At 49.3% G+C, this 18,698-nt stretch overlaps 3 protein-coding genes and 1 long non-coding RNA gene across 5 annotated transcripts in view; 2 read left to right on the top strand and 2 right to left on the bottom strand.

Moving 5' to 3' along the window:
- Positions 1-427: 427 nt before the first annotated feature.
- atp2a1l (ATPase sarcoplasmic/endoplasmic reticulum Ca2+ transporting 1, like) lies at positions 428-12,802 on the top strand. Of its 2 annotated transcripts, XM_060036764.1 has the most exons (23): positions 428-691; positions 2,035-2,052; positions 2,313-2,395; positions 3,471-3,575; positions 3,981-4,119; positions 5,229-5,309; positions 5,458-5,543; positions 5,855-6,152; positions 6,260-6,426; positions 6,703-6,791; positions 6,990-7,092; positions 7,421-7,552; positions 7,974-8,090; positions 8,247-8,465; positions 8,590-8,701; positions 8,883-9,106; positions 9,337-9,557; positions 10,232-10,434; positions 10,749-10,834; positions 11,156-11,289; positions 11,647-11,764; positions 12,117-12,234; positions 12,578-12,802. In XM_060036764.1, exons 1-23 carry the CDS (start codon positions 574-576, stop codon positions 12,595-12,597), a joined length of 2,991 nt encoding a protein of 996 aa, XP_059892747.1. In that variant the 5' UTR covers positions 428-573; the 3' UTR covers positions 12,598-12,802. The 2 variants fall into 2 exon arrangements, with proteins under 2 accessions (XP_059892747.1, XP_059892748.1); XM_060036765.1 differs by lacking the exon at positions 2,035-2,052 and having other exon boundaries at positions 428-709.
- Positions 12,578-16,250, bottom strand: LOC132446456 (sulfotransferase 1C2-like). Its single transcript, XM_060036775.1, has 7 exons — positions 15,939-16,250; positions 14,683-14,811; positions 14,273-14,370; positions 14,018-14,144; positions 13,658-13,752; positions 13,355-13,535; positions 12,578-13,242 (listed from the first exon to the last, which is right to left on the bottom strand). The coding sequence occupies exons 1-7, from the start codon at positions 16,123-16,125 to the stop codon at positions 13,130-13,132; spliced, it is 930 nt and encodes a 309-aa protein (XP_059892758.1). The 5' UTR covers positions 16,126-16,250; the 3' UTR covers positions 12,578-13,129.
- On the top strand, positions 13,746-18,604 carry LOC132446458 (uncharacterized). Its single transcript, XR_009522845.1, has 2 exons — positions 13,746-13,906; positions 17,320-18,604. It is a non-coding gene; the product is annotated as an uncharacterized LOC132446458 (long non-coding RNA).
- Positions 16,376-18,698, bottom strand: part of LOC132446455 (sulfotransferase 1C1-like) — a 4,560-nt gene continuing 2,237 nt past the window's right edge. The window contains exons 3-7 of the mRNA XM_060036774.1: positions 18,364-18,461; positions 17,600-17,726; positions 17,195-17,289; positions 16,895-17,075; positions 16,376-16,780 (exon numbers count right to left, since the gene is read on the bottom strand). Of these exons, the coding sequence (XP_059892757.1) occupies positions 16,668-16,780; positions 16,895-17,075; positions 17,195-17,289; positions 17,600-17,726; positions 18,364-18,461 (614 nt within the window). The 3' untranslated portion in view covers positions 16,376-16,667. The remainder of the gene's footprint in view (positions 16,781-16,894; positions 17,076-17,194; positions 17,290-17,599; positions 17,727-18,363; positions 18,462-18,698) is intronic.

The raw sequence follows: 18,698 nt of genomic DNA, 5'->3' as shown, positions 1-18,698 counted from the left end.
CTCTCTATCCCCTCCTCACCTTCTCCTTATTCCACTGACCATGCATGTTCCAAAAACAGATCTAATTTTCATCCACGCCGTCGCCCCCGCCCCCCTCCTTCTCCTCTTCCCCCCCAGACCCTGACCTCCCCCAACCCCTCCCCCCCCCCCCCCCCCCTGACCCCCAAACCCCCTCCCCACCTCGCCCCCCCCCCCCCCCCCCCCCCCTGCCCCTCACCTCCTGTCCCAACGCAGGCCCATGTTCTCAGTTTCTGCCCTAGTGGACCCCCCGCCCCCCGCCCACCTCCTCCCTATGTCTCCCATGCTGGTATGTTGCCGGTGGTGGTGGGGGGGGGGGGGCTGGGGGGGGGTGGGCGGACCCTCCAGGCGGTCCTCCACCAATGACACCAACCCCTAGTAGTACTTAAGGGGTATATAACCTGCAGCTGGCATCAACCAAATCGCTCTTTCTATTCGTCCAGCACAGTGGAGGGTGCCACGCTATAAAGGAAAGGGTGGAGGACCAAGGGCACAGCAAAGAGACCAGAGCAGCAGAGGAGCAAGGATAGACAACAGCTTTCTCGTCTATCCACCATGGAGAACGCACACGCCAAGACCCCGGCCGAGTGCCTCACCTTCTTCAGTTCGAATGAGGTTACCGGCCTGACCCCAGACCAGTTCAAGAAGAACTTGGCCAAGTTTGGCCACAACGGTGAGGCGGCTAAGCATGGTGTTTGGGGGGGGGGGGGGGGGTGGAGGAAGGGGGAGAGGGGGGTGGGTGTGCACGAGGAGAGGAGATAGGTGGAGGTGTTGGTGGACAAGGAAAACAAGAGAAAGAAACGGATAGGCCTGGAGTTGTTGGTTGTCGTGGTGCAGCGGGACATTCAACACAGTTGAAGCTCATGCTGCTGTGGTTTCATCAGGGCTAACTCCTCTAGGAAGAGGAGGCGCTAGGGGCAGGAGGTGTTGGAGGCAGGAAGTACACGAGGAGCGAGCAGGAGGGGCATGACAAGCCGGCAGGAAATCGGGGTTGGGTGGGAGGGTAGGAGGTTCTCGGAACAGGAGGAGGAAGGAGCAGGAGGTGCTGGAGGAGCTAGCAACTGGTGTTGGTAGCAGGAGGAGTTGCAGGAGGTGCGAGGAGAGCTAGCAGGAGGTGCGAGAGAGGCGTTTTTAGCAGCGCGTCCAGCAGCTGGTCTGGGTGCAGATACCTCCAGCAGCTTTTAGAATCTATTTAAGGACGAACAGAGAAGACGAGCAGAGAGCGGAACAGCTGATGGCTCAAGAAGCTTCACGGGTGAAGAGGGAGGGAGGGAGGGAGGGAGGGAGGGAGGGAGGGAGGGAGGGAGGCGGGCCTAGTGGGGAGCAGGATCGTCTTAGGGCAGCCAATCACATCAGAGCTCCTTAGATGGCCGACATGCTGGCGATGTGGGGTGCCGCAGTGGATCGATAGCTGGCTATCACGCTCTGAGCTACGCGAAAGGCCTTGTGACGCAATGACATGAAACATTTAGCGGTAACTACACTGCTTTGGTAGCATGGTGTGCACTATCACAATGTGGTAACATCACTGTGGTCGCAGGGTGTTCGCTATTACAATGGAGTCCCTTCACTGTGGTAGAATAGTGTCTACCATCACAACATGCATGGTCTTAATGCAGAAGGGCAGCTGATTTCCTCCTCATGTCAGATGGATCCTTGAGGTAGCCCAGGGTCTTTCATGCTTAAGCATTGGCATGTCTATGCTCATTGTGCAGCTACATTCTGTTTCAGTTCCATGTAAACACACGGAATGTGTTTAAAATCACTCAACGATTCATCAGACAATTGTACCCTTTTCAACACACATCAGGAACCATTGAGAAACTGATTGTACTTGTGCTAAGTGCTAATGTGTGGTTAGGAATTTACAATGACTTTATCTTTTTATATAAATACAACATACTGTATGCTAACCTGTTTCTCTCTCTCTCTCTTTCTCTCTCTCTCTCTCTCTCTCTCTCTCTCTCTCTCTCTCTCTCTCTCTCCCGCTCTCTCTCTTTCCTCATCGGACAACAGAGCTTCCCGCTGAGGAGGGTAAGTCTTAATTGTCATCACTGGGAAAATATACACAGATACACAGACAAGCACACAGACAAGGAGGCACACCCACAGACATGCTCAGACTGTCAGACAGACACAGAGACAGACATTTTTATACCACTTGATGAACAGATTCTAATCTAACCTGTCCGATGCACACACACACACTTAGACCTCTCTCTGTATCTTATACTCTGCTATCCCCATGGTGACCTGTATTGTAACCACGGTAACCCCTCCTCCTCCTCCTTAAGGTAAGAGCGTCTGGGAGCTCATCTATGAGCAGTTTGAGGACCTCCTGGTCAGGATCCTGCTGCTGGCTGCCTGCATTTCATTCGTGAGTACAGGTTCCTCCCGTGCACCTTCTCTGATCACCGACCTGAACACTCAAGACTCAACCCTCTCTTTTAGACACTCAGCATGATGAAGGCAGTTTGTTCAAACAGTCTCTGCAGGATATCTGCTGTCCAGCACCAACCCCCCCCCCACACACACACACACACACACACACAAACACACACACACACACACACACACGTCTGTCCTTGCTGTCATGTCAAGCTGTCAAACAACGTCTTAGAATCCTCACACACACATAGACATACATACACACACACACACACACACACACACACACACACACACACACACACACACACACACACACACACACACACACACACACACACACACTCTCTCACATACCCATGGTGTTTAGAAGCGTGGTAAGGTGGGGGTGGGTGGGGGTAAGAGGTGTATTAATTTCAGCATGGCCTGAAATGGCAGCTGTAAGCTTGGCCTTAGAAGGAGAACGCCCAGGCAGGGGGTCAGGGGCTTTGTGGGGGGCTGCAGGGTGGAGTCGGTGGGCAGTAGGGTAGTGGGAGGGGGCTGCAGGGTGGAGGTTGGGTACTATAGGGTGGTGGGGGGGATCCAGGGCGGAGGTGGATGGTGGGGGTGTAGGGTGGAGCTGGTGGTGGGCTGTAGGATTTGAGGTGGGGGGTGTAGGGTGCTGGGGGGGGGGATGGAGGTGGAGGGTTGCGGGGGGCTTTAAGGGGGTGACATACTATTTTAAGAAAGGAGATGGAAACCCAATCCTTGCAGAAAGGTCAGGGGTCAGGACAGGAGGGGTGGAAGGAGTCTTGCGGAGGCTTGTGGCTAATATTTAGGGGGGCTTACGCAATCAGTCTGTAGTTTATGGAGGCAGTATCATGTTTTTAATGTGGGGTCTTCTGACAGCAACAGCCATAACTCGGTGGACCTCAGAACACCTCTGTCATGTTCTAACCCCCCCCCCATCCTGACCTTCCTTACCCCCTACACAGAGAGAGAGAGAGCATGTCGACACACACACTCACACTCACACCCAGGCCATCACTGTTGTCCTGTGTTCTAATGGGCCGATCTTCCTCCAGGTGCTGGCCTGGTTTGAGGAAGGCGAGGAGACCGTCACCGCCTTCGTGGAGCCCTTTGTCATCCTCCTCATCCTCATCGCTAACGCCATTGTCGGCGTGTGGCAGGTGGGTCACGTGACTATCACTGTCACATGACATATGAACACACTAAAACACCAGCGATGAAACGTTACTAACTTGTGATGTTGCTTTCAAATCATCAACAACAACAACAGGCGGCAGATAGACATGTGAAATATCCCAACACGTGTCCACACACCAGTAGCTCCTCAGAGTACACTCAGTTTACACGCAGTAGTAGAGTAGTGGGGTAAAGAGGAAATCTTAGTTCAGATCAATTTGCTGTGTTCAGGAAATGAAGCCCATTCACTAAACATATGTTATGTTTGCATATGTCTCTCAACAACATATGTAGAGTCTCAAATGCTGGCTGCCAGGATCTCTGCTGCTTTACGCTCCGTTGCTTAGCCCTGTGTGTGTGTGTGTGTGTGTGTGTGTGTGTGTCTGCAGGAACGTAATGCTGAGGACGCTATTGAGGCCCTGAAGGAGTATGAGCCCGAGATGGGCAAGGTGTACCGCTCCGACAGGAAGAGCGTGCAGATGATCAAGGCCAGAGAGATCGTCCCCGGTGACATCGTTGAGGTGTCAGGTAAGACCTGCTGCTCCTCTTGCTCCTGAGAACACCAGGTCCTGTTCTCGCAAGGTTCTCCGGGAAGCTCACGCATCACTGAAGAATAATATAATATCTTTAGTGAAAATGTTCAAACTTTAGTTGGGGCCAGTTTCAGTTTCAGTCTCAAAGGGCTTCACAGGCCACATAATATGAAACCTCCTAACCATAAAACCTCTAAAGGTCAAGGAGAACCCCCTGCCAAGGACATGGAGGAGTGCAATGGGTGCCATGATGGGGTTTCCTCTGCAATATTTGATCTTCTCAAACCGTTGGGTCGAACCATAAAGATCTTCTAGATGAACTCAAGATAATATCTGAATAAACTAGATAAAGATCTTCTAGATAAACTCATCGTTAACCCCCGTCCTTATCAGTTAGAAACAAACAGCATCTTATAGAGAACAGAGGGAACATATGAGATGTCTGTTAAATGCTGCAGTCCGGTTGCTGTCCAGTCTGACCTTCAGACGGCCTGTGAAGGTCACACAACAGTTCAAAGAGCCGAGAGAAGCGCATCCGTCACTGAGCCGCTAAGACTTTGGCTGTAAATAAAGTGTTGTGAAACGCTCTGTAAGTCAAGATGTTTGTGTCCTTTGGACAGGAAGTCTATAAAAGGAAGTGGTGGCAAGAGCACTTGCTGAGTGAAGGAAAACAATATCTTGAGTATAAATACCCCCAGCGGCCCCTCCCTTCTCAGCCACTCGTGTCCATTTATCAACTTCCACCTGTTGTCCCTCGTTGCCCGCTAGCACCGCCCCTTCACTCTCGCTTGATTGGCTGCCACACGTGTCAGTAGGGGCGCCACCCTGCTCTGGAATCCCGGGGTTCACTTTCAAAGCAAAAGATTTATTTTAGTGGTTTCTAAAGTAAAATAAATAAATAAGAGTACCCCTTCAGAAATATCCCTGAATAACTTCTTCCTCATTGGGAATAATAACTATTTCAAATACATTGTAATGTTTTATAGTGATATAATAAAAAAAGAAAAGTTTAGCAGAAAAGTTTAGCAGAAAATGTAATAATTTTGCAGAGCTACTGAATGAATGCGTTTTAATATTTCTGAATTTGCCGTCCCTCTCCTCCAGTTGGTGACAAGGTCCCCGCTGATATCAGGCTCGTGTGCATCAAGTCCACCACCCTGCGTGTTGACCAGTCCATCCTCACCGGTAGGTCCCCTGACCCAGATCAGAACCTGCCTGTCCACCCGTCCTTTCAGACCACACTCTTCAATGGGTCACAGAGAGACTCTGGTTTATCTGTGGTTGTTTTTCTGTGGTTGTTTACCTCTGGTTGTTTACCTGTGTTTCCCCTCAGGTGAGTCCGTCAGTGTGATCAAGCACACAGAGGCCGTCCCCGACCTGAGAGCTGTCAACCAGGACAAGAAGAACATGCTTTTCTCTGTAAGCAACGCTCCCCACATCCACAACAATACATAATGGTTAAAGTATGTTTATAGTCACCAGTAAGAAACCAGAGAAATAAAAAAATAAAGGTATTACACAGAGGGAAAAATGAGACCTACTTAAAAAGAGCAAATCCCCTTCCAATTGACATACGTGTATAGAATGTGTTCCAACTAGTATTGTTACGATGGAGAAGAGAGGGAACTCCTGAGTCCTTCTGTTCCCCGGGTCATAATGATGGAAGAACCTTCAAACTGCTGGCATCTCTCAGGGCCGCTCTCACCCTCCTCCTCCCGGTTCCTCCTCAGGGCACCAACATCGCCGCCGGCAAGGCTATCGGCATTGCCGTGTACACCGGTGTGAGCACTGAGATCGGTAAAATCCGTGACCAGATGGCTGCCACCGAGCAGGAGAAGACCCCCCTCCAGGCCAAGCTTGACGAGTTCGGCGAGCAGCTGTCCAAGGTCATCACCCTCATTTGCATCGCCGTGTGGGCCATCAACATTGGCCACTTCAACGACCCCGTCCACGGAGGCTCCTGGATCCGCGGCGCCGTCTACTACTTCAAGATCGCTGTGGCTCTGGCCGTGGCCGCCATCCCCGAGGGTGAGCCCCCCCCCCCCCCCCCCGCCCTCCGCTGTGTCCAGAACGCCCACCACCCTGTGAAGGACCAGCTGTCTGATCGCCTCCCTTCTCGTTGCTCTCCTCCCCAGGTCTGCCCGCCGTCATCACCACCTGCCTCGCTCTGGGAACCCGCCGCATGGCCAAGAAGAACGCCATCGTCAGGTCCCTGCCCTCCGTGGAGACTCTTGGCTGCACCTCTGTCATCTGCTCCGACAAGACCGGCACCCTCACCACCAACCAGATGTGTGTGACCAAGGTGGGTGCCGCTGTTCAGACCGTCCGTTAACGGTGGGAGCTGGAAACCCCCCGTGGGTGTCATAAAGGGTACTTAGTCTCGGTCATGCAGCTGCTTTGAATTCTTGAGAAATTAGAACATTCCCTTTTCTGGGTTCTGGAGAGATAAATAAGAGTGTTCTCTTTTTGGGTTCTGTGGAGACTTTGGATTACCACACATCTAAAGTCTGGTGGTAGACGAGCTCAAATCTGTTGGTTTCTGGAGAACTAAAAACTTGATGTGCTCTTCAACTCACAGATGTTCATCATCAAGGGCGTTGAGGGCGATCACGTCAACCTTGATGCCTTCGACATCTCTGGATCCAAGTACACACCCGAGGGCGAAGTGTAAGTTCCACGGCCCCAGTGAAATTGTCGTCGCCGTGATGTTGCAGATGTTGTCATAGTGGTGATTGAAATGCTGTCATGGTGATGTTGGATACGTTTCTGTGACGTTTGACTTCTTGTCACATTGATGTTTTTTACATGTCACGGTGAGGTACTGTCATTGATCTTATATCCCCCCCCCCCCCCCCCCCCCTCCAGCTCCCAGGGTGGCGCCAAAACCAACTGCAGTGCCCACGATGGCCTGGTGGAGCTGTCCACCATCTGCGCTCTCTGCAACGACTCCTCTCTGGATTACAACGAGGTAACCAGTTCCCCCCGAAACCTCTCAGACCTAATCTCAGACTACACCACCACCAACATCTCAGACTACAACTCAGACTACACCACCACCAACATCTCAGACTACAACTCAGACTACACCAACACCAACATCCCAGACTACATCTCAGACTACACCACCACCAACACCACCACCAATTCTCAAACTATATCTAACACTACACCACCAACATCTCAGACTACTAGACACAATATAAAAATATGTTCAATTTGTGACAGTGTTTGAAGTTTTGACCTGATAGAAGGAGGTGGTGTTCTAATGTGGTTGTGCTCTCCTCTCTGTTCTCCAGTCTAAGAAGATCTTTGAGAAGGTCGGTGAGGCCACTGAGACTGCCCTGTGCTGCCTGGTTGAGAAGATGAACGTGTTCAACTCCAACGTGAAGAACCTGTCCTTTATCGAGCGGGCCAACGCCTGCTGCACCGTACGTAACATCATCTACTTATTATCATCATTATCGTCATTATCATCATTACCCCTCATCTGCTACAGGGAGAATTTTTCAGATTATAATCTGTTAGATGTTAGTCTTGTAATATTCTGCACCTGAACTGGGTCACAATCATTCTTCTAGTAATCTCTAGGTAACACATATCAGAGCCCGTACTGTCAGTAGCAGAGCTAAGAGGGGGCGGGGGGGCATAATCATCTGGTCTTGGTAAAAACGATTTGGTCTATGAATCAAGGCAAAAGGATAAAGGATTTAACAAGATTATTCCCAGACGGGAAATTCCGGTCTGAGAAAAGTAGTTATACTAAATGCATGACATTGAAATGTAACTAAAATCTGATCAGTTTAATCACAAATTGGCTAACCAGCATTTGGTGTCGTTTGGTTTGATCAGGTGGTCAAGCAGCTGATGACAAAGAAATTCACCCTGGAGTTCTCCCGTGACCGGAAGTCAATGTCCGTGTACTGCACACCCGGCAAGGGAGACGGTGGCGCCAAGATGTTCGTTAAGGTGAGCTTTCAGAATACAATATAGAAAAGTTAAATCACTAATGCATCTTGTTAAAAGACTTTTGACATCAGAGAACAGCATGAAAAATAACCCATGATTATTTGTTAAAACGCTGGTGGTTAAATGCGTTTCCATGTCTCTTCATCACTCCAATAGGGTGCCCCAGAGGGTGTGATTGACAGATGCACATACGTTAGAGTCGGAACAACCCGCGTGCCCCTGACCGACGCCATCAAGGACAAGATCCTGGCCGTGATCAAGGACTGGGGAACCGGTCGCGATACCCTGCGTTGCCTGGCCCTGGCCACATGCGACAACCCCTTGAAGCCCGAGGAGATGAAGCTGGAGGACTCTACCAAGTTCGCCGATTACGAGGTGAGAGGCGTCCACGCACACACACACACATTCATACACACATGCACGTGCACACCCATGAGAAGAGGACGCGTGGAAGCCAGCTTCTAACTCTTGCTCTTCCGTCCGCTTCCCCCCTGCCCAGTGTGACCTGACCTTCGTCGGATGCGTTGGCATGCTGGATCCCCCCCGCAAGGAGGTCAGTGGCTCCATCCAACTGTGCAGAGATGCTGGAATCCGTGTCATCATGATCACCGGTAAGTCACTGTTACCTCCGATCTCCTCCACTTAGATCCAATAAGAGCCACTTAGATCCACTTAGATCCGATAAGATTCACTTAGATCCAATAAGAGCAACTTAGATCCAATAAGATCCACTTAGATCTGGCGCCTACCTGCTCTTCGCCGTGCCCTGACTCTCTCGCTCCTCCCCGCCAGGCGACAACAAGGGAACCGCCATCGCCATCTGCCGTCGTATTGGCATCTTCACCGAGGATGAGGATGTGACCGGAAAGGCCTACACCGGCCGCGAGTTTGACGACCTGCCCATCTCTGAGCAAGCCGAGGCCGTGGTCAGAGCCAGCTGCTTCGCCCGCGTGGAGCCCTCCCACAAGTCCAAGATTGTTGAGTTCCTCCAGGCTCACGATGACATCACCGCCATGGTGAGCACCTGCCATCAGTCGATGTGTAAAAATGACATCTTCCACCTTCAGTTGCTCCCTTGCTAGTCGCTGAGGGATGAGGTGCGATGTTGGGGGCAACTTTGGCCAACGTTCCACGGTTGGGTGTCAGAACCTGAGGAACAAGTGTTGGTTGTGTGAGGTGGTCCACTGTTGATAACCCTGTTGTCCTCTTCTTCCTCCCACACCACCTCCATCACCTCCTCCTCCAGACCGGTGATGGTGTGAACGATGCCCCCGCCCTGAAGAAGGCGGAGATCGGTATCGCCATGGGCTCTGGCACCGCCGTTGCCAAGTCTGCCTCTGAGATGGTCCTCGCTGACGACAACTTCTCCTCCATTGTGGCCGCCGTTGAGGAGGGCCGCGCTATCTACAACAACATGAAGCAGTTCATCCGCTACCTCATCTCCTCCAACGTTGGTGAGGTCGTCTGGTGAGTGGCCATTATGGAAACTAGCTGTTCTACACGCTAGCCCACCAGCCTCCACTCGATGTCAGCTGTCTCCAAGTTAACCCTGGTCTCTGTCTGTCCAGTATATTAGCTACAGGCTAACCCTGGTCTCTGTCCCTCAAATATATTAGCTACAGGCTAACCCTGGTCTCTCCAGTATATTAGCTACAGGCTAACCCCTGTCTCTGTCTCTAGTATATTAGCTACAGGCTAACCCTGGTCGCTGACTCTCTACAGTATATCAGCTACAGGCTAATCCTGGTCGCTGTCAGTCCAGTATATTAGCTACAGGCTAACCCTGGTCTCTCCAGTATATTAGCTACAGGCTAACCCGGGTCAATGTCAGTCCAGTATATTAGCTACAGGCTAACCCTGGTCTCTCCAGTATATTAGCTACAGGCTAACCCTGGTCGCTGTCAGTCCAGTATATTAGCTACAGGCTAACCCTGGTCGCTGTCAGTATATTAGCTACAGGGTAACCCTGGTCTCTCCAGTATATTAGCTATAGGCTAACCCTGGTCGCTGTCGGTCCATTATATTAGCTACAGGCTAACCCTGGTCGCTGTCAGTCCAGTATATTAGCTACAGGCTAACCCTGGTCGCTGTCAGTCCAGTATATTAGCTACAGGCTAACCCTGCTCTCTGTCTCTCCGCAGTATCTTCCTGACAGCTGCCCTCGGTCTCCCCGAGGCCCTGATCCCCGTCCAGCTTCTGTGGGTCAACCTGGTGACTGACGGTCTGCCCGCCACCGCTCTGGGCTTCAACCCCCCCGACCTGGACATCATGGACAGAGCCCCCCGTTCCCCCAAAGAGCCCCTGATCTCCGGATGGCTGTTCTTCAGATATATGGCTATTGGCGGTGAGTAGGGTCACACACAGTCCTCAGCCCAGCCAGTAGGGGCACCAGGTTCAACCAATCCAAACACTTGAATTTATTGTTCTTCTTGTCTTGACACACACAGCTCAGAAGTAAAATCACGGGAATTGTGTTTGGTTAGAACAGACATATGATGATAGGTACTCATGACCTTCTCTCAGCCTCCTTTCCTCTGAACCATGTTAAAAAAATCTTTCTGTCTTCACCCCCTCTGGGGGTCGTTGCAAGTCAGTGCAGCCAAAGTCAGTGGTGCGACTTCACTGTTGTAATCAGGATTTGCGGGCTTCCCCCTGTAGCATATGTTGGTGCCGCTACCGTTGGCGCTGCTGGTTGGTGGTTCATCTACGATACCACCGGCCCCGGACTCTCTTACTACCAGCTGGTCAGTACTTCCTGTCTGTCTTTCATCATTTCCTGTCTGTCAGCCTTTCCATCCCCCAATAGTCTGTCTGCCAGCACTACCTGTGTGTCTATTTGTCAGTTCTTCCTGTCTGTCTAATATTACTTCCTGTCAGTATATCTGTCAGTATGTCCTGTCCGTCTGTCTATATTTCCTGTCTGTCTGGCACCACCTCCTGTCCCTCCGTCGGTCTGTGTCTCTGTGTGTGTTTGTGTTTGTCTCTGTTAGTGTGTCTGACCGTCTGTTTCTCTGCCCAGCAAGTGCTAACCATATGTGTGTGTGTGTGTGTGTGTGTGTTTCTAGTCTCACTTCATGCAGTGCCACGACGAGAACCCCGACTTCGAGGGCATTAACTGCCACATCTTTGAGGCCTCTCACCCCATGACCATGGCCCTGTCTGTCCTTGTCACCATTGAGATGGCCAACGCCCTCAACAGGTACACACAAACACACACACACACACGCACACACACATAGACATGCACAAACACATAAAAACCCACACCTCCACACACACAGACACACACCTCCACACCTACACAGGCACACACACACACACACACACACACACACACACACACACACACACACACACACACACACACACACACACACACACACACACACACACTAACACACACACACACACACACAAATACACGCACTCACATAAACACACCTACACAGGTACACACACAACCACATAAACATATACACAAACACTTACAATAATTCTAACCTGTCTCTCTCTCTCTCTGTTTCTCTGTTTCTCTGTTTGTCTGTGTGTCTACCAGCTTGTCTGAGAACCAGTCTCTGCTGCGTATGCCCCCATGGAGCAACTTCTGGCTGCTGTCCGCCATGTCCCTGTCCATGTCCCTCCACTTCATGATCATCTACGTCGACCCCCTGCCCGTAAGTCACATGACCTCCTACCACGTCCCCTTCAATCTCCTCTCCTGTCATTCTCTCCTCTCCTCTCCTCTCGTTCTCTCCTCTTCTCTCCTCTGCTCTCGTACTCTCCTCTTCTCTCCTCTCCCCTCTCCTCTCCTTCTCTCCTCTTCTCTCCTCTCTTCTCTTCCCATCCTCATATCCTAGATAGATAGATAGATAGATAGATAGATAGATAGATAGATAGATAGATAGATAGATAGATAGATAGATATACGTTTGGATAATAAGATTGAAAGATAGTGAAGATAGGAAGATGGATAGGATGAGAGAGAGGCAGATAGAACTGTTGTCTGATGGCGTGTCCCTTCTCCAGATGATCTTCAAGATGACCCCTCTGAGTATGGAACAGTGGTTGATGGTGCTCAAGCTCTCCTTCCCTGTCATCCTCATTGATGAAGTGCTCAAGTTTGTGGCCCGCAACTACATTGATCGTAAGTGGTCCCAAACACACACATATACACACACACACACACACACACACACACGAACACACATGAACACACACACACGAACACACACAAAATATTATTATTATTAAATTTATGAATGTTAATATTATATTTCATATGTGAAGCTAAAGCTGAAGCTGGATAACTAGCTAACCTATGCCATGGGCTTAACCGGAAGCTAGGCTACTAGCTTAGCTGAGCTAGCAGCTAAGGGAGCTCTCTGTGTTCGGGAGTGCTTGGCTCTGTGGTCAAGTGACGCAAGAGTTGAGCTTCAATCAGTTCAACCTGGTTCTAACTTTGTGTACCTGTGTCACTGTGTACCTAGTGGGCCCCAACCAGAAGTAGTAGAAAACTTCAAGAGAAAGAAGAGAATAGGATGAAGGAAAGCTGATGAAGAGAGGCGGAGGAAGACCATCAGAAGAAAAAATAAAAACAATAAAAATTAATTAAATCGATGAAATCAATTTTAGCCCATTAAATACTCAAATATTTAATATTTTATTCTCAGAAAAAAAGTATGTAATAAAAGTGATTTTTTGTTAAAGTTGGATATCCTTGACTCCTGTGTTTTTGTGTATATCTGCCATCGTCACTCTTTACTCACTCATTCACTGTGTCACTTACTCGCCCTATCATTCACTCACTCTATCACTCTGTCACTCAGTTTATCACTCACTATATTTCCCATTCATTCACAATTTCAGTCACTCACTTACTATCACTCTGTCACTCACTCACTGTATCACTCATTAACTATCACTTTCACTCACTCACTGTCAAACTCACTATCAGCCGGCCAAAGGACTTCAAATCAAAGTGTTTGGTTGCAAAGTAAATCTAATATAAAAACAGATGGTGACACTAGCAGGGGGTCCGGTCAGATGTTGATCCTGAAAGGGATGTTGCTGCCCTTCATCTGTATTTCATAGTCTTCATCAAACACCCTGGACTGCTCCTGGGTGAAGTGGTTGTTCCAGTCTCCGACCTCGCCTGGCAGGGAGAAGGAGAGACCACCAACTTAGGATAACACAGCAGATACCCTACCCTCATCATCATATCACATCTCATCTGTTAATAACACATCATATATCATCCGACAGACCTTTCCTCATGAAGGGGGAGATGGACTGGTCGAACACGGGCATGGGGATGAAGGTGTAGTTAACCATGGGGTTCTCCTTCATCGCCTTGAAGGACGTCAGCTCCACGATGCGGCTGATGACATCATCAGGGAGGGACTTGCCTAGGTAGCTCATGATGCGCTCCACCTCACGCCGCGGGTTCTGACAAACAACACAACAACACAAACTTGAACAGGAGGAGGGGGGGGGGGGGGGGGGAGAAGACCAGGAGGAGAGAGGAGAGGAGCAAGAGAAGAGGATGTGGAGGTGAAGAAGGTACCTACCTCCTTCATGTCTTCGTAGAAGAGGTAGAGGATGTTGTTTTTCTCTCGTTCCTTCCAGTAACCTTTGACATGGTCGTACCAGGACCCCCACGCCACTGGGGGGTGGACCGTGAACACATCCGCAGGTTATTAAGGAGCAGGTAGGGGTGAGACAGTAAAGAGACCGGTCATTAAGGAGCAGAAAAGGGGTGAGACAGTACAGAGACAGGTGATCAAGAAGCAGATAGGGGCTAAATAGTACAGAGACAAGTGATTAAGGAGCTGGTAGGGGCTAGACAGTTGAAACAGACACCGGTTCTTAAGGTGCAGGTAGGGGTCAGACAGCAGAAACAGAACAATAATTTAGGAGTGGATTCTCACATTTTCCCTCCATGAACTTGGGGATGTAGGAGTCCCAGGGACCGGGCTCCGGCTGGGTCTGGTTCATGCGGTCAAAGTGGAAGTAGCTGACCAGGTTGTCCTTGGCGTTGCGAGCCACGTAGATTGTCTGGGTTCAGAGGAGCCAGAGGTGAGGAGGGGGTGAGGAACATCTCCCCTCCACAGGGAACATCTCCAAAAGGTGCATTCACAACCACCCCACAGCACACAGCAACAAAAAACCTCCCTTTACCTTACCTTGCATTTGTTCTTCCAGAAGCCCTGAGGGACCAGCTGGAAGGGAAGGTGGGTCTTAATGACCCTTGGGGGGGGCATCCCCTTCAGGAGTTCCAGACCTAGACCACATTATCATCATCATCATCATCATCATCATCATCATCATCATCATCATCATCATCATCATCATCATCATCATCATCATCATCAGCTCTCTCCATGATGTCAGTACACAGAATGACACACATGAACAGACATGTAGTTGTACAGACAGACAGACAGACAGACAGACAGACAGACAGACAGACAGACAGACAGACAGACAGACAGACAGACAGACAGACAGTCAGCCATAAAGGTAGGCAGAGAGGTAGCTGTCAGACTGTAAGTGAGACAGACAGGTAGCTGAGAAGACACAGACAGGTACAGACCTGAGGGACAATGAGGAGGAGAGAAATGCTCCAGGAAGGGCATCCTGACGGCAACGGGCGCGCGCCGGCAGACCTCCTGGTCTCCATCGTTGAGAAGCAGGTCCACGATCTCCTGGGTCCACGTGGTGCCTACACACACAATCATAGAAATACCCTAATTGTGTTTAATTATACATAAATATATATATGTATATAAATATATATGTATACAATATTCTGTATATATTTTCCACCAATATTTCTCTTTATTTATCCCTTGATACCTTGATACAATATATACAGAATATGGAGTCGCGATGACTGTTGTTACCGGTCGCAACTGTAGATAACAAGTTATCGATAAAATCACTGTATCTTACACTGCTTGTAACGCAAGAAGCGGTCCAGTCTACTATCACTCATGATCACATTGTCAGGGAGTGAGTTCCAATCAGCTACATTTCTTTGGCTGAAGATACAGGCTGTTAAAGGAAACCCTATTTCCACTTTTATTCGAACACAAACACAAATAGTTTTGCAGCCTCAACAAATACATATACAAATGGAAATACTGGGCTCTATGCACATCGCTAGTGCCCTAGTCAGTGTGTATTCATAAACAACATATCTTTTGTAAACGATTCACAGGTTGCATTATAATGTAGTCTCCACTGTGTCTGTCTGTCATGCGAGTGGAAGCTGGTCATGTGACCGCCTCCAATAGCCAGAGTCAAACAGAAAGCAAAACTAACTTCAGGATTTTCGTTTTCTCTCTCTCCGCCCCTGATCCTGTCGTGATTCAGCACATATATTCACACTGTTGTGCAATACATTGTTTACTCAGTAGTACACATCAGTACACAGACGTTAATGTTGTATTTCTAGGTCTGGGAATGAGCAGACAGCATGTAGAAAGAGTCAGGTCACGTATACTTGAGATATCATTGCATTTAGCTCAGCTGTGGTCAGTTCATAGTTCGTATGTTGGGTGTGGAAAGATTGAAGAAGTCCCTGGCTTTGTCTTTTGCCCTTTCACACCTGCCTTCTGCCAAGCCTTTATTCAGTCAAAGGCTAATGTTTACAACTTGTTTTTATTGGACCCCAAACCAGCAGTGAGTACAGAGTGTCTTCCTTCTTTATTTTGGCGATACATTTGAAGTCGTATATTTTATTAACCTTCATTCAACCTCGCTCGATTCAATGGCATGTTGCTTATGGCAATCTTTAGTTTAATCCTGTGTCCTGACAAGACTTGAGTGTGGTCTGTGATGCAATACCTGCTTTAGGGTAGGTGGCGATGAGCAGGTCCGAGGGGTGGGCCTCGAAGGCAGAGATACTGTCCCAGTTAGTGGCAATGTGGTTCCTGAGGGGGACCCCCTGGACTGAGATCAGGGGGAACCGGCTAATGGACCCCCCTGCCTCCTGGATGGAGCCAGAGTGCGAGGCAACCCTCTTATCTGACATGGTTGCTTTGAAAGGAGTCTAGAGCTCTGTACAGACCGTCTGGGTCGGATCTCTCCTTCTGCTGTAGATCTCAATCTTGCTCCACAATGTCTCCTTCTAGTCCGTCCTATCCCTACAGCTCTGGGTGTTTCTTAGGCTCCAACGTGACCAGAAAGGGGGAGAGTTGTTCCTTTAGGTTGCAGGCAGAGCCCAGACAGGTAGTGTGGGGAGCAGTGGAAGGACCGTACGTATCCCAGAACCTTCACAACAATAGTTTTGTACATATAATTATTTATAGCAGAGAGTCCGAGAGGGCAGGACAACATACACAGACCACAAAGGACACGAAAACAAAACAGCCACAGATGGAATGCATTACATCAGTCACTGTACTATCACTCATTCACCAACTACCACTATCATTCACTCACTGTCAAACTCACTCTACCACTCGGCGAAAGGACTTCAAATCAAACTAATTGGTTGCATAGTAAGTCTTTGTTGATCAATGAGGGTCTGAGCTGGGCTGAGGGTCATCGAGGTGACAGTAGCAGGGGGTCCGGTCAGATGTTGGTCCTGAAGGGGATGTTGCTGCCCTTCATCTGTTTTTCATAGTCTTCATCAAACACCCTGGACTGCTCCTGGGTGAAGTGGTTGTTCCAGTCTCCGACCTCGCCTGGCAGGGAGACGGAGAGACCACCAACTTAGGACAGCACAGCAGGTACCATACCCTCATCATCATATCACATCTCACCTGTTAATAATACACATCATATATCATCCGACAGACCTTTCCTCATGAAGGGGGAGATGGACTGGTCGAACACGGGCACGGGGATGAAGGTGTAGTTAACCATGGGGTTCTCCTTCATCGCTTTGAAGGACGTCAGCTCCACGATGCGGCTGATGACATCATCAGGGAGGGACTTGCCTAGGTAGCGCATGATGCGCTCCACCTCACGCCGCGGGTTCTGACAAACAACACAACAACACACACTTGAACAGGAGGAGGGGGAGGGGGGGGGAGAAGACCGGGAGGAGAGAGGAGAGGAACAAGAGAAGAGGATGTGGAGGTGAAGAAGGTACCTACCTCCTTCATGTCTTCGTAGAAGAGGTAGAGGATGTTGTTTTTCTCTCGTTCCTTCCAGTAACCTTTGACATGGTCGTACCAGGACCCCCACGCCACTGGGGGGTGGACCGTGAACACATCCGCAGGTTATTAAGGAGCAGGTAGGGGTGAGACAGTAAAGAGACCGGTCATTAAGGAGCAGAAAAGGGGTGAGACAGTACTGAGACAGGTGATCAGGAAGCAGATAGGGGCTAAACAGTACAGAGACAAGGAATTAAGGAGCAGGTAGGGGTGAGACAGTGAATACAGTGACAGGCCATTATGGAGCAGGTAGGGGTTAGACAGTTGAAACAGACACCGGTTCTTAAGGTGCAGGTAGGGGTCAGACAGCAGAAACAGAACAATAATTTAGGAGTGGATTCTCACATTTTCCCTCCATGAACTTGGGGATGTAGGAGTCCCAGGGACCGGGCTCCGGCTGGGTCAGGTTCATGCGGTCGAAGTGGAAGTAGCTGACCAGGTTGTCCTTGGCGTTGCGAGCCACGTAGATGGTCTGGGATCAGAGGAGCCAGAGGTGAGGAGAGGGTGAGGAACATCTCCCCTCCACAGGGAACATCTCCAAAAGGTGCATTCGCAACCACCCCACAGCATACGGGGGTAAAACACCTCACAACTATTCATAATCTACAAGGTACAAGATTGTTTATTGTCATATACACAATGGAAACATAGTTTGCACTGGGCAATGAAATTCTTTGCAAAAAAATGTGCAAGTTCCCTTCGCACAAAATATACTTAAAATATAGTAGATGAATAAACTAAACTACTAAAAAAATCTGGACAAAGAGCAGAACAAAGCTAAAGGTATCCCAGTAACACACCGCATCAAGGGGCGGAGTCATGAGTGATAACAACTTTGACACAACTACAACGTCATTGTACTCCTACTCTACTTCTGACTTCTCCACTATCACAGTTTGAGGATAGGGAGAAACGACTTATAGCGTTGGACGGTTTTCTGAAGACTCAGCATATTTCTCTAGCTTACATTTATAATGACCCCACAACACATTGAGGCAGATTTTTACAGATCCTGGGGATCCCTCGTGAGTTTAGAGTTAAAATGTCAAACGGCATTTGAACTACACTATGTCAGTTTAGCTGCACTGTGAGTATAGGCTTAAACTTACCTTGCATTTGTTCTTCCAGAATCCCTGAGGGACCAGCTGGAAGGGAAGGTGGGTCTTAATGACCCTTGGGGGGGGCATCTCCTTCAAAAGGTCCAGACCTAGACCACATCATCAACATCATCTTCAACATCATCATCATCATCATCATCATCATCATCATCATCATCATCATCATCATCATCATCATCCTCCTCCTCTCTCTTCATCATGTCAGTATACTCTGCTTTTCTCTCAATTCACAGACAGGCAGACAAGCAGGTACCGACCCGAGGGCACATATAGGCAAACACAAACGGGTACAGAAAAGACCCGTTGGTAGAGAATCACACACTGGA

Source organism: Gadus macrocephalus, chromosome 18 (assembly GCF_031168955.1).
Source record: "Gadus macrocephalus chromosome 18, ASM3116895v1".
Taxonomy (NCBI): Eukaryota; Metazoa; Chordata; class Actinopteri; order Gadiformes; family Gadidae; genus Gadus; species Gadus macrocephalus.
The sequence above is the reverse complement of the archived record's forward strand: the minus strand, read 5'-3'. Positions and strand labels throughout refer to the sequence as shown.

Bases quoted from the DNA above. Each gene is read 5' to 3' on its own strand.
- atp2a1l (XM_060036764.1), top strand. From the start codon at position 574: ATGGAGAACGCACACGCCAAGACCCCGGCCGAGTGCCTCACCTTCTTC. The intron at 6,427-6,702 runs GTGGGTGCCGCT...TTCAACTCACAG, and splicing joins ACCAGATGTGTGTGACCAAG to ATGTTCATCATCAAGGGCGT. The intron at 9,558-10,231 runs GTGAGTGGCCAT...GTCTCTCCGCAG, and splicing joins AACGTTGGTGAGGTCGTCTG to TATCTTCCTGACAGCTGCCC.
- LOC132446456 (XM_060036775.1), bottom strand. From the start codon at position 16,125: ATGTCAGATAAGAGGGTTGCCTCGCACTCTGGCTCCATCCAGGAGGCA. The intron at 14,812-15,938 runs GTATTGCATCAC...TTGTGTGTGTAG, and splicing joins CGCCACCTACCCTAAAGCAG to GCACCACGTGGACCCAGGAG. The intron at 13,536-13,657 runs GTAGGTACCTTC...GTTGTTTGTCAG, and splicing joins TCTACGAAGACATGAAGGAG to AACCCGCGGCGTGAGGTGGA.